The sequence below is a fragment of the Cyprinus carpio genome, chromosome B13 (genome assembly GCF_018340385.1).
Source record: "Cyprinus carpio isolate SPL01 chromosome B13, ASM1834038v1, whole genome shotgun sequence".
In the NCBI taxonomy this organism is placed as follows: Eukaryota; Metazoa; Chordata; class Actinopteri; order Cypriniformes; family Cyprinidae; genus Cyprinus; species Cyprinus carpio.
In genome coordinates this window covers 16,331,996-16,355,150 of record NC_056609.1, presented here as the reverse complement: position 1 = coordinate 16,355,150, position 23,155 = coordinate 16,331,996, and the positions used below count along the sequence as shown (strand labels likewise).

The following is a 23,155-nucleotide window of genomic DNA, read 5'->3' as shown; positions in this document are numbered from 1 at the left end:
GATGGCTTGCAAAGAGGTCCGCTTTCCCGTTATTAGCTGTATGCCATTACTGTCTCCCCGTATGCACTTAGGCTGCACTCTAGAGCAAATGGACAGATTTTTCTCTCTATACAACGTCCAGACGTCTGCCTCATGGGATATCGGACTACATTGGAATTCAGTTTAAGCTTCTCAGATGTTCTCAAAAGAGTTCAGGTAGGGCATGTGGACAAACATTCGTGCCAGTAAGTGAATTCACTTCATTTGATTGAACAGATTTACGTATTCTGATGAAAGTTCCTGACATTCTTAGAGGCACTGGCAGTGATGCACAGTTTAAATGATCAAATAGCATCACAGTACATGCAAAAACATTCACAAGCCATATACAACTCCTGAGCTGTAAGTAGAAATGTGTGTGTTTTAACCAAATTCAGATTGCATGCACTTGGTCAATAGATGGCAGCGTTCTCCGGGAATAGTGTCAGTGTCAGTGTTGTGATTTGGTGACTAGCCATACGCCCCTTCTGTTTTTAAACCTGGGCCGAGGCCATAATCGATGCATGTCAGGAACTCATTATAGAATACTGTGAGTCACTGTTTTGTATGCATAATATCTCCAGAGATATTCTTTAGCATGGAGATATTCATGACATTATTTTCAAGGTTATTAAGCTAAAAAAAAAAACAGGTTGTTTGGCACAAACACAAATTGTGTCTCTATATAAAGATGTATTTCACCTCTGCAGAATACATGGAAAATCAAGATGGTCTTTAATGAATGTGCCCTTACAGCTGTATTGTTTTGGCTGTGTGTCAATCATTTTTGATGTGATGTGATGTGTATGAAAGTGGGTTATCAGAGTATACAAGGTTCTCTGTATGTGTTAACTGAACACATGCATACAGACCATGATATCAGACTGACATGCCACTAGCTGTGTACAGTGTGTCTAGCTGTAGGAAACAGTTTACTTTCACTTAGTAGCTCTGCATTTTTTGGTTTCCCCTATTTGGGTTTGTGGCCGGTATACTAAACCACTATTCTACTTGGTCGCCCGTCTTGAATAAAAAATAATAATTCCACACGTTCAATAACAAAACCATTCCTATAAAATAAGAAAGATTGCATGAACAAAGATTACACCAACAAATCACACTATTTCCAGCTGCTTGTACTCAGGGTTGTGGTGTTATGATGGTAAGGAGGAAGAGGGGAAGGGGTGGAGAGCTCATACTTGATGAGAACATTCAGCTTTGCTGTGTGCAAAACAATAGCTCACATCTCCAGAGTAGACTTGTTTTCCTAAGGCTTCCTGCTTTGAATCCCACCCACCACTTCTGCTTTGGAAAAGGGGGTTGGGGGGGCGGGTAATCTGTGGGGCTTTTGGCCTCTTTTGATGAAAGCAAAGCATTGGCCGCAAACTAAAAGATTATAGCAACATTAGTATGTGTAAGTATAAAACCTGTCTTTTTGTTATTGAAAAATGCTTATTCTCATGGGACGCAAAGGAGAAATGGAACCAGGGGTTCATAGTGTGTACTTTTGGCTTCCCTTTTTAATGTGAAATAAATAAAGTGCTACCCTTTCATAGAACTTTGACATTCAAAAGACTATGTATAGTGTCATATATAAGTGAGACTGGAGCTAGTTGTTAGATGCGAAGTTGTCATAAAGGATGTAACTCAGTATAAGGTTTTGAATCCAATGTATTTAATTACACAAACGTGTATTTTCACTAGCAGTGGTTTTATATATTGGGTTCAAACACCTCAAATGGTCAAACCTTGAAAATGGTCTCATTGTGAACAATAAAACCTCAGTGACATTTAGTCAGACAAGGACAGGCTATTTTCATTCAGGTCAGGATGGGGTAAGTTGTCACAGGTTATAAATGCAGTATTTATTATTTAAAATACAATGGTCAATACTATTTTTGTATTTTACTGGTTACATTTTTCCTGTTTCATATAATAAATAATGTTTAATTTTTTTTTATTTATTTTTTTATTTTTTTTACAATTTACATTTTCCTGAGAGCATTTTTATTAAATACTATTTAATGGTGTGCACAACATGGCCCACTCTTGAAGGTCAGAGTCAAAGTATGTGTCTTTACAGAAACTGACTGACTCACTGGAGTAAGAGTAGTGTTATGCAAGATGATCATCAGTAATGAATGATCTTTAGTTTTTATACATTATGAATATTTAATACAGCTTTATGGATAGCCTACGCTCTTTGGTTAGATGATGTAAAACTCAGGGAAACGTTTACACTGTCATTTCTTGATCAAGCATATTGTGATAGCAACCGATATTTACAACAAAATAAACCATGTTTTATTTTCATGTTAATACATTAAAGCAGTGTAGTCAAAAATAGCACTGACACAACTGATCTAGTATTTTCTAATGATGTCACTTTTGGACAACACATTATTACCCACATACGTTTCCATGCTTTAAGCAGGGCTGAAGCAAGGAGGGGCTTGAAACTTCCTCCTTATGACCTCTGACTGCTTACAATCTGAAAAAAAAAAGGAATGACAGGCATTTCAATCCGGAGACTCAAGAGTTCGATTGCGTGTCTTGCGACTCTAAAAGTATGGAAAAGCTCTTTTGAGAAGCAGCTCTCAGAGTTGGAGGAGTGAAATGAGTCTCCTGTTATGTCGATCGAGTGGGCTTTGTTGCACAAGTTCTTGGGGCGTCGTATGATTTTTCTTTAGCGGCCCATTGAAGATCGACATGGGCCAGACATCTGTCTCAAGCTTGTCTCAGAGACCGAGCGGTAAGTGTCTGGAAGTGCTTGTTCTTCATTCACTGACCCGCTGTTTACTCACCCGCACCGCTATCTCAGTCAACGCTCAGGGAGGGAAGACGTGACTAGTTGAGTCTTTTTCCGCGGCAAATCAAGTTCATTATCAAGTCTAATACTTGCACGTTTGCTTTTACGCAATCTGCTGCTACCTACACGATGCTACGAACTAAAACTGCTATTATAATGTTGGAAGTGAGGATTTTGCTTTGTCGCGTGCAGTGCAAGCGATCAACAAGTGGGAGTTTGTAAAGCGCATCTTTCGCGAATTTGAGGCGTTTGTGTTGATGTACTTGTTAACAGTAATATCCTTACTTGATAAGGACGAAGAAACATAAATGTACTGGCTCGTGCATTCAGGAAATGATTGTCTCTGTTCTTTTGCTCACATGTTGTTTATGTCGTAATATGTGCTGTCAATGCGATGCGCTGTAAGAAATGTACTTCCTAATTCGAGTCAGTACATAGTGTAAAAAATATGAATAATTTTATCGAAAAAAACCGTTGTAAAACGATACCGTTTAAACGTGTTACTTCGTTATCTAAGTTACAATACTAAAACAATACATGCACGTTTATGCTACTTAAAATTCATGCAAAACATTGCAATAGGTTATTTTAAGTGTAGATTAATTTAGCATTTATGATGGACTTTTATATTAGAAAGAGGCATTCCCAGAATTGCGTGCATGAACATCACACTTGATCAGATTTTATTAAAAACCATTTTTTTTTATCTAATTTTTGTGTTTTGGTAATTATGTTTTGCATTATTTTACTGTTTTGTGTTTGTGTGAATGACACTTTGCTAATTATTGTTATTATTGGCTCAGAGAACTTCATCATGTGGCCTTCCATTGTTCTACATCCTGTATTAATGCAATTTACACAAACAATCAAATATATAATTATATTTTTAATAAACTGGCATGCTATTTCATCCTGTAATAATTGTTACATCACTTTTTCATAATAATAAATTGCGGCTACTGCAAAACTGTAAATTTAACAAAGCATTCCACATGCAGTTGTGTTATTCATTATCAAAACCCAAGTCTAAACGCAGGTTTACTGGTTTTGGTTTCATTTAATACAAGATAAGTTCATGTTCAGCTTCTCTGGAGACTGTTGAGACTGAGAGTGTTGAGTTTAAGCTATTTATTAAAAAAAAAAAACGCAACAGTGGCAGAAACTTAGTCTTAGTATGCACCACAGTCAAGTTTCAATAACTACAATTCCAAGCAAGTACTTCACAATGCAGTGCTATTGTAATCTTAAGCTTCTTTCTGCATCAAATGTTGGATCACGAGCCACTACCTTCATTTCCCCATAATTTCCATTATTGCCAGAGTGCTGTGATATAAAAGCTTCTGTTGCTATCAGTTTACCAGCTCTCAAAGGAAGGCTGATCAGATGTTATTTGTGTGTCCTCATGAACAGCATGCTTCTTATGTTTTACATAAGACTGAATAATGTTTTAAATTGTTTTGATTTCGTTTGGAATGTATAGCAATTGACTGGATGTGAAAGGCCACAGAAATGAATGAAAAGAAATGAATGATCTCTACCTCTCTATTAATTAGATCCAAAAATAATCAGCACTATTTTTGTCTTGGGTCCGTTTTTTAATCGTTTTATAGGAAAGTCTATTGCAAACATCTCCTTTCTGTAAATAGAGGAACAAAGTGTTGAGTGAAATTGGCCTATTGTTTTTTTCATTGGTTTTATGAGGAACTGAGGCTTGGCCTATGCTGCAACCAATTATTAATACAAAGCTAGGTTTAGCATTTGCTGTAGGCTTTATGCACTTACCGGATGTCAAAAAAAAGGCCACAATCACTCAGATGAAGAGTAAATTTTAAAACGGTAGTAACTGACGACTTTAACACTCATTTGTTTGACTTATTCTTCAGCATTACAGGCTTAAAACATTGAGATAATGAACGAATTATCAGCAGGAGTGGTCTTTTTAGCCATCACAGATCTCTACAGCTGCTTTGTCTTTATATTTAGAAGCATAAGGCAAGTCAAATGTGCAATTGTTCTGTAAGAAATATGCTGTCAGGGACGTTGATATGAGCTGCATTGCAATATGACTCCCGTGCACTTTTTAACCCTTAAGTCTCACATGCCTTCTTTGGAAGACTTGGAGGTTTGAATAACGGATGCCTTTTGTTTTTTGGTCATCGTGATTATTTTTCATGTTTCATGCATTTTCAGTGGCCTCCCTTTTATAAAGAGGAAGTGAGCAATTCAGTAAACTGTACGACCTCAAATGTGATATAGTATTTGCAGCAAATTTGCCATAATGTGGATCTGGATGTTATAGTAAAAATTGTTCTGTATATTTTTTCAGACTTTTGGTGATGTGCAGTGTATATTATATGTTTGCTTGTTTCATTCAGACAGCCATCTTAACAGTGGCTGAGAGTTCAAGGGGAGTTTGTTTTATGAATTCTCGGTTCCTTCTTCTTTTTCTTTTCTTCTTTTTTTTTCCCCAAAACTCATTCTCAGAATGACTTGAACTCAGAAACTCCATTTAAGTTGAAATCAGAGGGTGTTTTCACATGTAGTTTATTTGAGCCCTCCAAATGCTCTCAGAGCAGTTCAGCGCATATATGTGAACAAACCAAGTGATCTTAGACCCCTTAAAAGGACCCAAAAGTGAACCATACTCAAACCACCTCCATTCTCATTTCTGAGAAATATAATGCAATGATTCAGTATCAAAGCTATTTTATTAATAAAATTCAAGGGGCATCTTGACAACAAGTTTCTGTGCTCCTGAATTGTTCTGTGTGTGTGCAGCGCAGTCTCTAATCTCTGTGTGCGAGTGATGTATATGTGCATGCGTATATGTACTTAACCATATTTTGGGGACAATTTTGTAACCAAAATTGAGTAAACCCGACGAAAACAATCTCCAAAAATGTTCCTTTGTGCATGTTCTTATTTGTAAAACAGGTATAAAAATAAAGTGATCAAGGTTTTTTTTATTATTATTATTATTATTGTAAAAAAAAAATGCAGAAAGTTTTCTGTGATGGATAGGGTTGCAAAAAGGTGGAAAATTTCCAGTAAATTTCAGAAACATTCCAGAAATGTAGGAAATTTTCCAGGATTTTTTGGAATATTCCAGGGATTTTTGGAAAGTTTTCGGAAATTTACAAATTTAACTTTCCAACCTTAGTGAGGGGACGTCTTTGGTTGTGGGTTGGGATTATAGCTTATAAAATCTATAACTATCTGTATATAAAAACAGTAGAAGTCTATGTAATGTCCCAATTTAAATAGCTAAATAAATGTGTGTGATTGTCAATAATATCAGCACATTAATATAGAATGGTGATTAAACTGACTTGGACCTGTGCATTAAATCGTTTAAAAACATACAATCCAATAAAAAAAAAACATTAATAAATACAACTTAATAAAAATATATAATTCTTAATAAAAAAACAAAAACAACAACAACAACAAAAAAGTTCCAATTGAGACTGACAGCAATTTTTTTTAAAAAAGTTAGTAGCAAAGAAACATTTTACAATTGAGACTGACAGCTCTTCCTCACCCCCTTCCCTGTCCACTTCATTTTTCACATTTTCCAGGTCAGACTCCAGCTGCTCCAGCTCTAGATTCAACTGCTGTGAAGAAGCTGGGGTCTGAGTTCTTATGAAGTTGTTGTGTGAACAAGTAAGAATCTAAAAATCACATCAGTGCTGAAGAGGACAAAGAAAAGAACTAGGTTCTCTTTTGAGTCCACCATATTGTGAACACCATAAGGACTGATGTCACTTTCGGCAGGTTCCCTTTCTGGTTCACTTTAAGTGACCGGGTTTAGTTCTTTTAAAACTAACAATTAGGGAAACACCCTGAGACTATTATAACATGTCTGTCTTAATGCTTTATATTTTAAAACAATTCATGCAACTATAAAGGGCATAAATAAAACTGGCATCATGTACAGTATTTCAACTGTCGCTCTACTTTTATTCTGCAATATCCACACCTGTTCATCGGTGCCCTTCAAATGAATTCTTCTTGCTCAGTTATAAAGCGGTGTCCTCTTTGTTTTAAATATGCTTGATCCTCAGAGGTTTGATCTCGGGGACTGTGCTCATCGCTGGGAGTTCTGGGGGTAACACATTCTATTAATAATCCAATCAGAGGCCAACTGCCCGTTGTAAGGCCAATGAAGTCTAGGGTCAGTGGCTCCTTGGGGAGAATTGATTAGTAAAGAGGCGCTGTGGCATCCTCATGATGGTGGTGAAAAGACCAAAGACATGTCATCTACGCATTCCTGTCACATGTGTTTGCTAATGAATTCCCTCAGTGCAGTGTGAAAAACAGACTTCATGTTTGGGTTTCACACATTTCTGTGTGGAAAAATATCCTGTTTGCTGGTCAGTTTGCTCAGACTCCTAGAGATGTTTCGTGATGCATGTGGAAGCAATGTGTGTTTGGCAGCCACATAAGTGGTGTATTGATGTGTGGCAGAAGCTTACACTCTTAAAAATAAAGGTTTCAAAATAAGTTTTTCATAGCAACACTCCCAAACAAACCTTTCAGTGAACAGTCCTTTGAGGAACCATTTTTTTTTTCTTAGTGTGAAAAACATTTTAATCATCAATCTAACCTTTTTTTAAATATAAAGAACATTTGGTGCAATGGAAAGATTCTGTGGATGTTAAAGGGTTAGTTCACCCCAAAATAAAAATTCTGTCATTAATTACACAAATTAAGATATTTTTATTGAATCTGAGAGCTCTCTGACCCTCCCATAGACAGCAATGCAACTGGAATGTTCCCAGGTCCAGAAACGTAGTAACGACATCAATAAAATAGTCCATATGACATCAGTGGCTCAACTTCAATCTTCAAAGAGAATACGTTTTGTGTGCAAAGAAAACAAAAATAACATAATTTATTGAACAATTTCTCTCCCCTGAATTACGTCTTCCACCATCAGCATAATCAGCGTTGTTTACGCTTAGGGGAAAGCGTGCGAATACATTGTGATACTCTCCAAAATGGCGAAAGACAATAACTCGGGGGATAATAAAGTTGTTGTTTTTGTTTTCTTTGCACAAAAAAAGTTTTCTTGTAGCTTCGCAAAACTGAAGTGGAGCCACTGATGTCACATGGACTATTTTACCGATGTCTGTACTACGTTTCTGGACCTGGGAACATTTCAGTTGCAATGCTTTCTATGGGAGGGTCAGAGAGCTCTCAGATTCCACCAAAAATATCTTAATTTGTCTTAATTTTAAGGTTTTATGGGTTTGGAACGATATGAGGGTCAGTAATTAATGACAGAATTTTCATTTTGGGGTGAACTAACCCTAAAGGTTCTTCATGGAACCACAGATGCCAATAAAGGATCATGATCTTTAAGAGCGTAGTTTTGGAGCTTGAGCCTATTTTTGGCTCAAGTCATGGGGTAAAATATTCTGTCTGGCCATTTAACAACATAATCTTTTGATTAGCAAGTATAGGCTCCTATGAAACAACATTAATAAATAATAGAGTGAACCATTAAAACGTGGTAAATGTCAAGCATTCGGTTGAAGCAACATTCTACGATGATTTCGAGAAAGTACAGTTGTGCAAAGTGAAAGACGGATAAGTTTGTCTCTCTTTTAGTTTGTAAATTAGTTGGCTTGTTTTTTGACCGTATCATCAGACACAAGTGATAAAATCTCAGTTTAGATGGTCAGGAAGTCTCCTGAGCATTTGAAGGGATAGTTTTCGAAAAATGAGAAGTTACTCAACCATATGTCATTCCAAGCATCACTAACTATTTTCACTCATAAATCGCTCATAATTTTTATTAATTTATTTATTTATTTGTTTACAAATAATGACTAAGAAATGACAAGTAACACATTAAATAGTATTTTCTTGTAAAACGTGCTGCAGTCATCACACAGTGCTATATGACAGACTTTGAAGATATTTTGAGTGAAAATGTTGAGGTCCAAACAACAGTGGTCTCCACTGACCTCCAATAAATGGAAGAAAAGTCCAAAAAAAAAAAATTCTAAACTGTCCTTTGGAGGACTGTTATTTTTACAGATTTCTTAATCAGGCTAGGTCTTATAACAATGACCCATACACACACTGACCCAGGTCCTTACTGCAATTCTGCAGAGAACAATGTAAGTGTGTGTGCATTTGCTTGAAATGATAAATGGTGTCACCGCTTTGGAGCCTGACTCTTTGTTTATTGTTCTCAGTTCTTTGATGTTGTTTAGGCATGTGGAAATGCTCTCGTGATCATTTTACACTTCATCTGGCGAGGTGGGCCTGTGACTTTAGGTCTGCTGTTCTGTTGGATTATGTTTGATGAACGGGTTTAATATCTCTTTGCGTAGGCCATGTGGAAAAGCCACACCACTCTGTCAGAATCTGTTCTTTTGCAAGCTAAGAAGAAATGATGTAGGGGTGGGGTGGAAGAGAGTTCAGTTCTTGGCTGAATCACAAACCCTAAACCTTAAGTGAGCATCTAACCTAAAATAATCAATCGGTTCTGTGATTAAGGGTCTCGGTTGACTCGTTTGAATAAGCTTGTAGCAGACACCTTCTACAAACACTTTCTTGACTTCCCTTCCTCTTTTAAAGATTTAGAAACACAAATCCATTTTTTTAAATATATTATATAAACTATATTAGTAGTTGTAAGAAAAAAAGATCAAATAATTTTATGGTGTTTTTCAGTTTATGGAAAATGTGTGTTTATCAGTAACTACAAACCAACATGCTACATTTACTGTAAATATATTTCAACACTGTTAGCCATTCATTCAAAACTTTGGTAACAGGGTTGCCGTATATACTGTATACAATATTTCTACATGCATGTACAGTACAGTACATTTCGGTCCACTTACACTACCAGTCTCTTATGCTGACCAAAGCTGCATTTATGTGATAGAAATACAGTAAAATATTGTTAAATACAATTAAAACTGCTCTTTTCTATTTTAAAATGTCATTTTTAATTCTTTGGTGAATAGAAAGTTCAAAAGAACAGCATTTTTATTTGAAATATAAATATTGTGTAACATTAGGTCTTTACAGTTGAATAAAATTATTAATTTAAATAAAATAAATATCTTCCTCCAAACGTTTGATCAGTGACCTGTGGTTGGCAATCAATGTTTTCTGAAGGTAAGGCTCTTCTAAAGCCTGTTTTTGTATGCTGTTTGTGGAAAGAGACAGATAAGTTGTTCTTGTTGCTTCAGGGTGCCCTAATGTCTGTTGTTATGGTCAGAAACATTCACTCACACAAGTATTTCCTGTTGGCAGTTTTCCATTGTTTAGGGGTCAGCTCAGTTTTTTTTTTTTTTTTTATTCAGCTCATTCAAAATTGTGTTCTTGCTGCGATTCACTTTTAGTGGAGGGACTGGAAAAATCTTCTCTGGCCAACTGTGATGTGGTGGTGGGAAGCTCGCAGTCTCCTCAGCTGAAAGGAAAGGGGAAGCTCTCTTCTCTGGGCAAGATCTTTAAACCTTGGAAATGGAGAAAGAAGAGAACCAGTGATAAGTTCCAGGACCTCTCAAAAGGTATATCCCCATTTATTAATAGCAGTTTGCTCTAATGTTTATGCTTAGAACAACACGTCCCACTATGTATATTCAGAATGCAGTCTTTCAGGGACACCCTCTTGGCATTTCATGATGCACTCTCACAATTTTATAAAAGTTACATCATCCAGTATGACATTCAGTTGGTGATTATGTTGGATAAATCATAAAATTTATTACACATATTACAGCTGGCAGCAGCCTGCACTTTCACTGAACTCTGTGAACCATAAAGTGGCCTAAACATAATGATATCCTGATATGTGCTGTCTCCTTCATCATCTTAGTTCTGGAGAGGAAAATATCCACCAGGCAAACTAGAGAAGAACTCATAAGAAAAGGTGTCCTTATTCCAGACCAAGGTGAGATTTCAAATATAGTGAATGTGATACTGAGCATGCATGAGTGGCCATTAATCCATTTTCTGTAATATTAAAACAAAGCTCTAGACTCTAGAAAAAAAAATAGTTAATTTATTGTTGGTTTATAGTACACTATAAGGACGGATTCCTGCAGCAACCCATGGTTCAATGAGGTTTTATGGAGGAATATTCTGTGTACTTCATGTATAAAGTGGTGCTGGTGGGTTATCGGATGCGATCTTAAACCTTTAACCACCGTGATACCACCACCTACAGTAGAAGACAGACTCATTAGAACTTTTCTCAATGTCTGTAGCCACAGTTACCGCTACATAAACAACTGATATGCATAGGGTGCTTTAGCAGTAGAGATAAATAATTTGTTCTACCACCCAGGAATGTTTTCCATTAAATGGCTTTGATTGATGTTATCCATATAATAAAAGCTAAGCACTTCCTGGACTTACTGTTCATATCCAACATTTTGAAACTGACTGGCTTTGTAAGAACAACAGAATCCCTCCCAATCTTCAGGCTCGGAGTAAAGAATTTCAGTAATACTTTTATTAGTCATATTTGGGCTTCTGTTGAGCTCTCAGTCTTCCGTGAGGAAACCAGAGCTTTTTATAAGAACATCTGAGGAATGACTTGAATATTAATGCAAACAAAATTGTGTTTTTTACTGAATAGCAGGCATTTAGTCTTGTTTACATGATGACTGAGTTATGTTTGCCTATCTTTAGATGATCCTTTGAACACAGAGACCTTGAATGGTCATGCAGTGCCCAGTGGAGTTACTGAAAAGGTCAAAGTAGACATTGAAACACCAGAACTAGTCCCTGAAGAGAAACCAGACTTGGCAGCAGTGGCAGAGGACCCTGAAGGTACTGTTTTCTGTTTAGTCTCGCAAAATAAAGATGCTGAATCTTCAACACGAGTTGAACCGTATTACTAATCTCCTGTATCTTGTGATGTTTTAAGCTCAAGCCACTAAGTTAAATCATTGAGTCTAACTGGAGGGTGCTTTCATGGGTTTTACGACATGCTCATGTTGTGGTCTTTAAGTTTCTTCACAAAAGTTTGTTCACTGCATGAGCAAAGTGATCCATATTAAAATAGCTCTTTCAGCAATTTCTGCACATCACACCAGCCATATCATTTCATATCATTGTGGCTTAACAAGTAAAATCATGAGTAAAATCAATGCTTGTACTGTAAGAGCAAATGGATGGATAAAGACTGGCGCTAAGAATATAGTGTGTGGTGTTTGTCTGAGCAGTGTTTAGTGAAATGAAAAGAAGATGTGGTCAAGTTTTTAATAAACTGTAGAAATGAAGTTATTTGTAGAGCAAGGACATTTCCTAAGAGCTGTTTTCAGCATATGTGTCTTTAATAAAGGTCTCTTGATCGTCTGAATTTCTCAGTTCTCAGTGGTGAGATACCCTTGAGTATCTAATGCACTCTAATAGATTTGGTTGAAGTTATATTAAAACCATGTTTAATAATAACCTCAAATGCTTTGTATTGAAACCATCCTTTTAGGTAATGGGCATTATGTCGTTTAGACTGACATCATTTTGGATTTTTTTGTATTATTTTTAATCAGAGCTGTGGGCAGAAGTTGTGGCCACAGTCATAAGATGCACAAAGGCAACGTCAAAACTGTATTTTTTTTTTATCTCTGCCCCTTTAATTCTGTAATTGTTTCCACCACTTTTTCTCCCACAAATGAGTATATTTTACTCTTCATGGGGCTAATCTTGGAGAGGCCTTTGGCAAAGGATTCACTAAAGCATTACACCACTTCAGGTGTTTCGGCCGTCCCTAAAAATACCTGTTAAAAAATGCTTTTATAAAACAGTACCAACAACTTAAGACCAATGTTTAATAAATAATAAACCAATAAAATTACTGCTAATTATATATACACACATTACCATTCTAAATTTAAGGATTTTAAAGAATTCTCACCAAGGCTGCATTTATTTAATAAAGCATACAGTAAAAACAGTAATTTTGTACAAAAAGTATTATTATAAAAAAAGAGAGTTTTCTGTTTTTAAATTATTTATATATTTAAAATGTAATGCTAATATTGTGAAATATAATACAAACTACTATTTCCTATTTTACTATAATTTAAAATGTAATTTTTCCTTTAATGTCAAAACTGAATTTTCAGCATCCATTCCTTCAGTCTTCAGTGTCACATTCAGAAATTGTTCTAATATGCTGATTTGCTGCTCAGTAAATATCTCTTATTATTATCAATGTTGAAAACAGATGCTACTTAATATTTATTTGGTTGAAACCGTTGTTTTTCAGAATTCTTTGATGAATAAAGTTCAAAACAGCATTTATTTGAGAAATAAACCTTCGTGTAACAGCATTATAAATGTTTTCACTGTCACTTTTGATCAATTTAATGCATCCTTACTGAATAAAATTATGTCATGATGATGCATAACAATGCTGTAGGCTGTTTAGTGTTACTACTTCAGTGCTGACACGATCAGAGCTTTGTTACGAGGGTCTTCTTAGTCATTAACAGTTTAGGGTGCTCTGCTCCTCTGTGCTCCTGTAGAGAGGAATGACAGCAAATGCAGCCCGCAGGCCACTGAGTCAGCCACTCCAAAAACCCCTACCAAAAAACATCAGGCCACACCCCAAAAACCGTCTGGTGAGGCCACAAGCACAGGCGTGAAGAAAGTGGGCCAAGCAGGGGGTAAAAAGGTTACCAAGAGCACCAATAAGCAGGTCTCCGCTCCTCCGCCCAAACAAACCACACGAACTACCGCTCGTGGCAATGGTAAGTACACGCGTCAGTGATGTGAATAAAGCATCGTGTTTGCATGCGTGGTGAACAAGCTCTGCATGGAGGGGTCCTGTTTGCATCTCTTTCCCTCTGACCGGTATCACTGGGAACCAACTTGATCTATTGAGGAATATTTAGAAAGGAATCTATATGCATTATTTGAAAAGGGGAAATGCATAGTTTTGCTAGACAGCATTTTCTTTTTTGAAGTTATATGGTTTAACTATCTTGGGGTTGGTATCCAGCTCTGTGCAAAGTGACATCCTGACTCATCTGTGACCCAGTATGGCTTTCTTGTGTTGTTATTGTGCATTACTTGTCTGCTGTCTCATTGGTTAAACACATTATAATCTTTTATTGATGTTTGGCTTTGTCTGAATACAATGGTACAATAAATGTGTTGCATTTTGCATGTAACTGGGACTTTGTGCATGTACACCACCACACTCATGTAATAGTCTATAAACGGCCTTATTGTTCCACATTGTGCTATTCCTTTGTCCTTTTACCTATCCATTGTGTGTCTCTGGTGCATCTCATCATTGGTGGCTTGAAAGCTTCCTCTTTTAACTGATAAAACATTTATTTATTTACTTATTTAAATGAACTTTTTGAAAGCATATTATTGTGCTTTATAGTTTTACAGTGTTTTGTACTTCCTGGCTCTTATGAATGTTAAACTAAACTCTTATCTTTGGTCAGCAGTGACCTTCACATAGGAAGTTTGTTTTTAGTGGTGAACCTGCATGTAAAAATACACCATATTATCTTTTTATCTTTTAGTTCTGTAATTATTTCTAAGTATCCAGGTTTTAGTCATTGAAAAACCATTTAAAATGCCATCATTGTTGTTGATGTGTCCTTAAACTCATCATTTGAGAAATCTAATTTCCTTCAATTTCTTCACAGCTAAACCTTCGAACCCTAAAAAAACTGCAGGCACATCCAAAAGTTCCTCTCAGGCCTCAGGACAATCTTCTTCATTGACCAGCTCCAAGACCCCAAAGAATAACAGCTTAGAAGCGCAACCCAAGTCTGCCAAGAAAACCGAACCTTCCAGGTCACCACGGCCCCCTTCCAAACCCTCATCTGAGAGCACGGAAAGCTCTTCTAAGAAGGACAAAAAGAAAAAAGAAGTGACCTCCAATATTGAGAAAGCTGAGGAGACCTCTCAGAATGGGAAGGGTGCCAGTCATCTCTCGGAGTCGTCTGCAAAGAAGGACAAAAAACAACCCTATGTTAACCAAACCACAGAGGAAACGTCCTTCGCTGGATCTTCAAATGGACTTTCTTCAGACACTTTAGGGCAGCCTGTGAGCACAGAGAGTGAAACGGAGAAAGAGAGGGCAGTGGCAGAACAGACACAGAGGTCAGTTTACATGTGTTGTCATTTTTCATGTGAATGTTTGGTATCACTTTGTAAATTCTGTATTTCCTCTAATGTTGTGCTGTGGATTTAGATTATATAACACATTCATGTCTGTGTGCCATGTGCTCTTAATCTGTATTTCCCCTAAAGGTAAAACTATTGTTGCAGTTGAGTCATGCTCTGTGTCGTCCTCCAATCAAATGTCAATGTGCACTACTGTTCAAAAGTATGGGGTCAAGACTACATTTATTTGATCAAAAATAGTTAAAACATTACTCTTTTCTGAACACATGATCCTTCAGAAATTATTCAGATATGCTGATTTGCTGCTATTATCAAAAAAGTTTGCTTTGCCTTTTGTAGAACCCATGATACTTTTTTCAGTGTTCTTTGATGAATAGAAAGTTCAAAAGAACAGCGTTTATTTAAAATGCAATTTTTTTTTTTTATAAAAATGTAAAAGTATTTACTGTTGCTTTTGATCAATTTAATGTCGTTGCTGAATAAAAATATTAATTTCTTTTGAAAAACACCCATACTGACCCTGAACTTTTGACCAGTAGTGTAATTTCTTTCTGCTAAGTAAAGAATTGTTCTTTTTTAGTTGTACTGTTTATTCATAGTTTTCCAAAAAGGTTTTGTAATCCGTATTTGATGAGACATCAAATAGATCTTGTAACTTGCGTGACAGGAAATGTGGCTACTTTTGGCTAGTGTTAAAATATAGTGAATTGTCTAGTACATTATCACATGATTATGTATATAATCAACTTTTTAGCTAGACCTACAGCATTACAGCAAAACAACTACACTGAAGGGCTTACATGATGATGAATCAGGGTGTATGTAGGACAATTTGTCAAACTTGTGCTACTTATAGTGTGTAGTTAAAAAAAAAAAAATGAGTGCTGAATACTGAAGTGCTGCAACTCTGTTGCTCACCTCACATATGAATGGGCTGTTTCTTAAAGGCACCGCAGCTAAAAACAAAGCATTTATCTCAAAGAGTCACAGAGAGGGTAGAAAATGGTCATGAAAAACTAAATTATGACTTTTGGCACAGAAAAAACTTTCCTCAAATTCTAAATAGACCTCCAGGAAAATGAATGATGAATGATCCATTTAATGTCTTGAATAAGTTCACCTCTTTTCCTTATTTGATTATGTAAACTGATTATGATATCTGCTCATCCCAATGAATGTTTCAGCTAGACTTAAATAATATTTTGCTTTGCCTTTTGTAGGATTGTTGGGACTGATGAGGGAGAGAGACAACAAACCGTCAATGTGGAAAGTCCAGAAGTGACTATCATTCCTGACTCCATTCGAGAAAACCAGGCCAACGACTCAGATTCAGATGGACCTATACTCTACAAGGATGATGAAGAGGAGGATGAGGATGATGAGTATACCTCTAGTATGTGTTCAAAGTCTGGTTTGTGTTTTTAGATCCAAACCCCTTTTTTCTTTGTACGTTCTGTCACTTAAGACACCTGAGCTCAATTTTGTAACTGAAAGGCCTTAAGTATGCAGCTTTTCTGCAGATGAATTTAGAGTATTCTAGTAAAGGTGTGTCTTCAGCCTAACGTTTATGTATAAACTACACAACAGTAAAGATTGGTATTTTTCCAAGAGGTTTCATTCTTGGTATCTGCATTTTAGAATTTTCTCTAGGATCACAGCTTTGCCAAAATTCTTCGAAGCAACAAGCCTTGAGTTTGTCAAACTGGAAAAACATGCTGTGTCTAGTCAGCATTGCTTTCTGACATGCCGGTTACTATGCAGTCTCTGCTGCCAGTGCAATATGCACAATACATTCCTGCAAAGACTGACGCCTGTTTCTTGTTTTCTGTTCTTTCCACTGCAATCTGAAGATGCTTCACTGGTGTCAGAATGCAAATACGTTTTTATGTTTGTTTTTTCTAGGGTTGCACTGGTACTAATGTACTGTCCAGTGCAGATAAGCCAATAATAATTTTCATATCATGGCTTATAACTAATGAATGGGAGATATTGAAATTATTTACCATTTTGTCTTAATAACTGAAAAATAAAACACACACACACACACACACACACACACACACACACACACACACACACACACACACACACAAAACCTTACAATTAAAATGCTGCAAGTGAATAAGGCATCACAACATTATAATTTACAATATAAAAAAGTATAGAACTCAAAAAACTTGAAAAATATACTTTAAGGAGATTTATGCATATAAAGGGATAGCTCATCCAAAACTGAACATTTCATCCAAAACAAAACAATTAATCATTTACTCAACCTCTTGTCTTTCCAAACCTGTATTAGTTTCTTTGTTGAACATGATGGTAATTTAAAGAATGCTGGTAATAAAAGAGTTAAGGGTCCTCACTGACTTCCATAGTATTTCATCCCTACTATGAAAGTCAAAGGGGACCAACAACTTTGGTTCTTCAGAACTCTTGAAAATGTATTCTTTTGTGTTCAACAACAGAAAGAAACTTATACAGGGTTAGAAAGGCATGAGGGTGAGTAAATCATGACAAAATTTTCATTTTTTGGATGAACAATTCCTTTAAGTGAGTGTAATTTTTACATTTAGATTACATTTGCTATCATCAGCAATCAATCACAATTTAATATCTCAAACTCAGCCATTATATACAAATATATATCCATCAACCTGTAATGATACATTAAAAATGGCTCTAATACTGGCTAATTACCAATATGGTTCAAATATATCATGCATAGTTTCGTGTTAATTTTTCTGTTTGTAGGCTCACTTGCCAACAAAATTCGCCGCAGGGACACACTTGCCATGAAACTTGGTAACAGGCCCAGCAAGAAGGAGCTAGAAGAGAAGAACATTCTCCCACGGACTTCAGAGACGGAGCGACAGGAGCTATGGCAGCAGATTGGCTGTAAACTAGTGAGGTACATTAAACTTGCTGTTCTGTATTGCTAATATGTTTTGGACACTAACATTGTCAATTTATAATAATCAATATACTGTCAGTCAAAAGTTTGGATACACCTGACTGAATTTTTGTTTCTGGTAATCTTGAGTTTTTTTGAGAAGTATAAATTGGGCCTGTTTTTTCCATGACAAAACATAGTCTATATATTCATTAATAGTCTTTGTGGTTTCCCCAGACTGATTCTTGTTTTCTCCTCCCATAGACGGCTGAGCCAAAGGCCCACCACAGAAGAGCTTGAACAGAGAAATATTCTGAAACGTATGTCTCCTCTGTCACAATCTCATTTACATAGTCTGTAGACATTTGCTTTGTTTTGGATGCCCAGGGCTTTAATGTTTGTTCTTGCTTATTGCTGCCTCTGATGTTGAAGAGATGTTCACTGAGTCACAGGCATCGCTGTGTGTCTCAGTTCCTGTGGCGTTCTGCTTTTTCTGTTGCCTTGGTTTTATGTGATATAACTGATGAAGCCTAGGAATGTGATGAAGGAGCTCTGCTCTAACAAGCTGTAAGCTATATGCTGACAAATAGGAAGGTGTAAGCAATTCAACAAAGAGTTGCCTAAAGCTCGCTGCTTACCTGAGATATAATCGATCTTCACAGAAAATATGTCCCAAATTTAGAGTTATGATATATAAACAAGTAATTATTATAGTTTCCTGAACTGAGGTATATTATTAAATAAAATATAGACAAGTGAAGACATCAGAAGAGGTGTAGTGTCAATTTGAATTTTTAGGTTGTCTTATAAATAGAAAAATAATAGTAGGTACATAACTGTTGCATAACGTCAACAGCAGGACCATTTAAATCAAGAGGTCAGTGTAGGATAGAGGAGTCTTCATGCGATTCTCACAGTCCCAATTTTACACAATTAAGTTTTCAACTCATCACTGACCAGGCTTTGATTCTCGACTGTCACTTAATGTTATGTTCCGCTGACTTTCACTGTACTATGATCGCTGTCTTACAAGAAAGACTAAAAATCTGTATTGTCAGATCAATGTCAGTTAGTCTCGAGTGACCTTGGTTAGTTTTATTCGCAGTTTTACAATAAGTGTCAAATGATGTGTTTGAATTTCAGAGCAAATATGGTCATTGGATAGTATAAAAACTGAACATTTATAACCAACATCTTTCTTGTATCCCTTTAGAGAAAAATGAGGAAGAAGAACAAGAGGCCAAGCAGGAGATTAAAAGAAGGCTATCCCGAAAGGTACAACCATCTGCAGTCTGCTAGACAGTCAGATTATCATCATTTGTTGAATCTGTCAAAAATAGGACAAAAAGAATAACATAAGAAAAAATAGCACAATTATGACATCACTTAAAATAGGAAGACATAATTCTAAAATAATGGACAAAAATTTCCTGTCATAATGGACTAAGTATCTCATAATTTTGACTTTTGCGTGATGCATGATTTCTTTTCTTATGTGGCAAAAATGGGCTTCCATAGAAATTAGAAATGTCAGATATTAAAACATTACAGGTGTAAGTTTAATTTAGTGCTCCAATTTCAAATAACTCATAACCTGTTACTTTAGCATAACAGCTGCAAGAAGTTATGAATCATCATGAATCAAAATCATCGCTGTGACATCATCTAGTGGAAAATAGTGGATTGTGGGGCATTGCGCCATCTGCTGGCCTTACAAGGAAGTAAAATAAAATGTAAAATGTGTGCGAAGAGACTAGTAGCTCACTCAATATGTAACTTTAATAGATACTAATTGACATTTTGGTGATGTGGTTCTACTTAAATTTAATATTGTATGATGTTCCTCTGCTATTGTGAAATTAGATTAAAGAGTTAATTTGGTTTTGTCTGCAACCGACTCGCTAACTCCTAATTACAATGGGTGAGGTGTAGTGGGGAATGTAAAGAGTTTTATATTCCTGAAATGTTGTAAAAGCGGTGGCTGGAAGTCTGACTGTTTTAATGATGGCCTTCTAATTTAGTTTGTTGCTAATGTCCTATATTATAGAGAGAATAAGGGCAGAGGATGTAATTGGGCAGATAGACCAGATCTTTAAAATGGTTCAATAGTCATTTACCGAGATTTTCTCAAAACTGACCTGTTCTAGCTGAAACTGCAATAATGGACAATGTTTTTCAGACAAATGACTGCAGGTATAAAAACCATCTCTAAATAGTTTCACTTGTAAAGTCGGTCACATCCAACCTGCTTCATTATCAAAGAAGAAATTGTGTTTAACATTCATTGTTTCACTTACATACGCTATGACTTAGGCTAGAAGGAACATGTTTGACTCCTATTAAAGGTGACTGCACGCACATTAAAAGGTGACTTGAGGAATTGCTCTGTGTTTATAGCTCAGCGTCCGGCCCACAGTTGCAGAGCTGGTGGCCCGTAGAATTTTGCGCTTCAATGAATATGTGGAGGTCACAGAAGCAAAAGACTATGATCGCCGTGCTGACAAGCCCTGGACCAGGTTAACCCCTGCAGACAAAGTAAGGCAGTCTTCTCTTACTGTTGCTTTACATTGTGCCTGCTGTGCTATAGAGAACTCTGAAGATGCATCTCACAAATGCCACACATGCACATACACCATGCCAACTGTTGGAAGTGTGTGTGTGTATATTTTATTTTTGGAATATATATTTTAATTCTGTTTTTAAAGACAATGGGAATCATAAACTAATTCAAATTGCTTATTTAAATTAAAAGATCTCCTTGATAATTTTAGATATTTCACTGCACAAATGCTTTAATGGTTCTCCCAAAATAGGCATAGTTCAGTCTAAACAAAAATGAAAACTCTGTAAATGTCTCTCTTGTACAATTTGGAGAAGAGTAAATCTGGATAGTGTGATGAATAACTTATAACTTATTTTACATTTTATTACTTTTGTATGGTCACAGATGCCACCTACTGGGCATGTGACTTGTGCATTAAAATATGGTAATTAACAACAGTTCAAATACTTTAGTTCATGAAAATGAAGAGTGCTGTTTTAATGAACATAAAACATTATATTAACGTACTATAATTATGAACAAATACATTTCAAATAAATGCTGCACTTTTGAACTTAATATTCAATAAAGAACACTGCAAAAAATAGTATCATACTTTCCTCAAAACATTCAACATTGATAATAATAAGAAATGTTTCATAAGCACCAAATCGGCATATTAGAATGATTTCTAATAGGATCGTGTGACAGTAAAGACTGGAATAATGGCTGCTGAAAATTTAGCTTTGCCATCACAGGAATAAATTACATTTTAAAATGTATTCAAACAGAAAACTTATTTTAAATTGTAGTAATATTTCACAATATTTTTAATGTAGCTTTGGTGAGCATAAGACATTTCTTTAAGAAACATTAAAAGTCTTACTGATCGTAAACTTTTAAATGGTAGTGTATTATTAAAAATATTTTTCATTTTGTGCTTGTTCTAAAAGCGTTAAATTTTACAAACTCTGTTGTCGATGCCACTAATGACCTTTCTTGTTTATTGTCACAGGCTGCTATACGTAAAGAGCTTAATGAATTTAAAAGCAAAGAAATGGAAGTCCATGAAGAAAGCAAACAGTTTACCAGGTACGTTTGTGTGCTAGCAGCCGGATCAATGGAGGATGAATTTAAGCCTTTGTGGGATACGAGTAAAGCACTGAATAGACATTACAGAAGGTCTTCAGCTAGTATAATGTTTTATTTCCATAATAACTGAACATTAGCCTTTCACTGACCTACAGTCCACTGCAGTTCATTTTTCAATACGACTTCATCAGTCTGTCGAGGTAGAAATTGCCCGTTCCCACAGTAAATATTCTTGAGGTCCTAAAGTATGTTGTGAGCATGAGGGGAGTAATCCTGAAATACAGCGAAAAGTCACATGATGGGAGGTGGTGCCTCCACAGCACTGTGATTGGCTGATTGTCTCGTGTCTATCATCAGTCGTTCTGCAGGTCTCCTTGAATGGGTCAAACTGCTGTAAATGCATAGACAAAGTGCAATTACTTTGCATCTCTTATGTGTTAGATATCTGTCAGTATGTATCTGGCACTGTTCTTTATCTGTCAACTGGCGTGTTAATAGACTTGCCAGTGATAAAAAAAAAGATGCCATCAGCTGCTCTTTCCACTGCCTCGTTTCCTCTAAATATTGCTCAGATCTGTTCTGCGTCCCGGCTGCTGGCATCACTGCTAAACTAGCGTCTGCTCTCTCTGTTTTGTGGCAGGTTTCATCGGCCCTGAGGCGGTGCCTGGTTGTGGGGGTTCTGGACAGCCGCTAACTCGAGGCTCTCTCTTCCTGTCTCTTCGCCATGCTTCCTGCCGGGAGGCTAACAGACTGGCTCCCTGTGGCAGCCGGCTCTTCCCTGGCACCGGCTGCACTTCGGTTCTTGCTTTCAGCCACTAGAGGGCTTCAGCGTGGCTAAAGATAGGATTGGGATGCCATTGCGAACCGAAACGGAAAGAGAGGGGACCTTCAAACAAGATAAAGCAATGCAATGGTTCTGACATGTTTTTTTCATATCTGTAATGTTTTTGCACACACTAAGGACAAGACTTGCACTCTTTTAATTTAAAGTGTCCCTGGTATTCTCTCAAGGTTAAGCACAGCAGTGTGAAAACATTGAAGCGCGTGCAGTGACTCATCAGTGGCTCGCATTGTTGCTGCATGCAGCTCGGAGGATTTTTTTGTGTGTTTTGTTTTGTATATATTACATATTTCTAGCAGTATTCGTGCAGAGTCCAGTAATATCTATGAATATCCATGCATGTGGAAAAAAACAAACATTTTATAAGACTCATGTATCTGGTCCAGTGTATATCACATGGATATTGAGGTTTATTTGGGCATCATGATGTCCAGATTTATTACTGCCATTATTCGTCTGTATCAAGATCAATACGTCCTCAATATAATAGAATGTAATCAGATTTATGTTGTGCCTTGACAGTGTTGCCCCCCCCCCCCCCCCCCCCAAAAAAAGTCTGATTACTTGATATATATGTGGTCATATTGTAACACATCTGTTACTGCTGTTCAGGAAGAGACTATCATCATATGATTATAACACAATTCATGTTCATTTATATTGTATTTTAGTTTCCCCTAACATTATTCCCAAAGTTCCAGCTAGCATCTCATTGATTTGGCTTTTAGGCTGTACATAAATTTGGTGGGTTTTATTGAGTACAGTGGTGTTGACCATATACAAGATGTGGCAAGCAATATAATGTAGTGAACCTGTAGTTTTAACTTAAATCAG

General features: G+C 36.4%; 1 protein-coding gene across 4 annotated transcripts in view; it reads left to right on the top strand.

The window, feature by feature from the left end:
• LOC109086127 (phosphatase and actin regulator 2-like) overlaps positions 1–22,862 on the top strand; it is a 34,403-nt gene extending 11,541 nt beyond the window's left edge. For 2 of the 4 annotated variants that reach the window (XM_042736886.1, XM_042736888.1), the window contains 12 exons: positions 10,195–10,362; positions 10,671–10,745; positions 11,489–11,629; positions 13,330–13,554; positions 14,470–14,929; positions 16,174–16,346; positions 17,708–17,864; positions 18,111–18,166; positions 19,060–19,121; positions 20,244–20,381; positions 21,404–21,480; positions 22,121–22,862. In XM_042736886.1, coding sequence (XP_042592820.1) covers positions 10,195–10,362; positions 10,671–10,745; positions 11,489–11,629; positions 13,330–13,554; positions 14,470–14,929; positions 16,174–16,346; positions 17,708–17,864; positions 18,111–18,166; positions 19,060–19,121; positions 20,244–20,381; positions 21,404–21,480; positions 22,121–22,136 — 1,748 coding nt within the window. In that variant the 3' untranslated portion in view covers positions 22,137–22,862. Of the gene's footprint in view, positions 1–2,450; positions 2,771–10,194; positions 10,363–10,670; positions 10,746–11,488; positions 11,630–13,329; positions 13,555–14,469; positions 14,930–16,173; positions 16,347–17,707; positions 17,865–18,110; positions 18,167–19,059; positions 19,122–20,243; positions 20,382–21,403; positions 21,481–22,120 lie in introns of those variants that run through there. The other 2 variants (XM_042736887.1, XM_042736890.1) reach the window with 2 other exon arrangements.
• Positions 22,863–23,155: the final 293 nt, after the last annotated feature.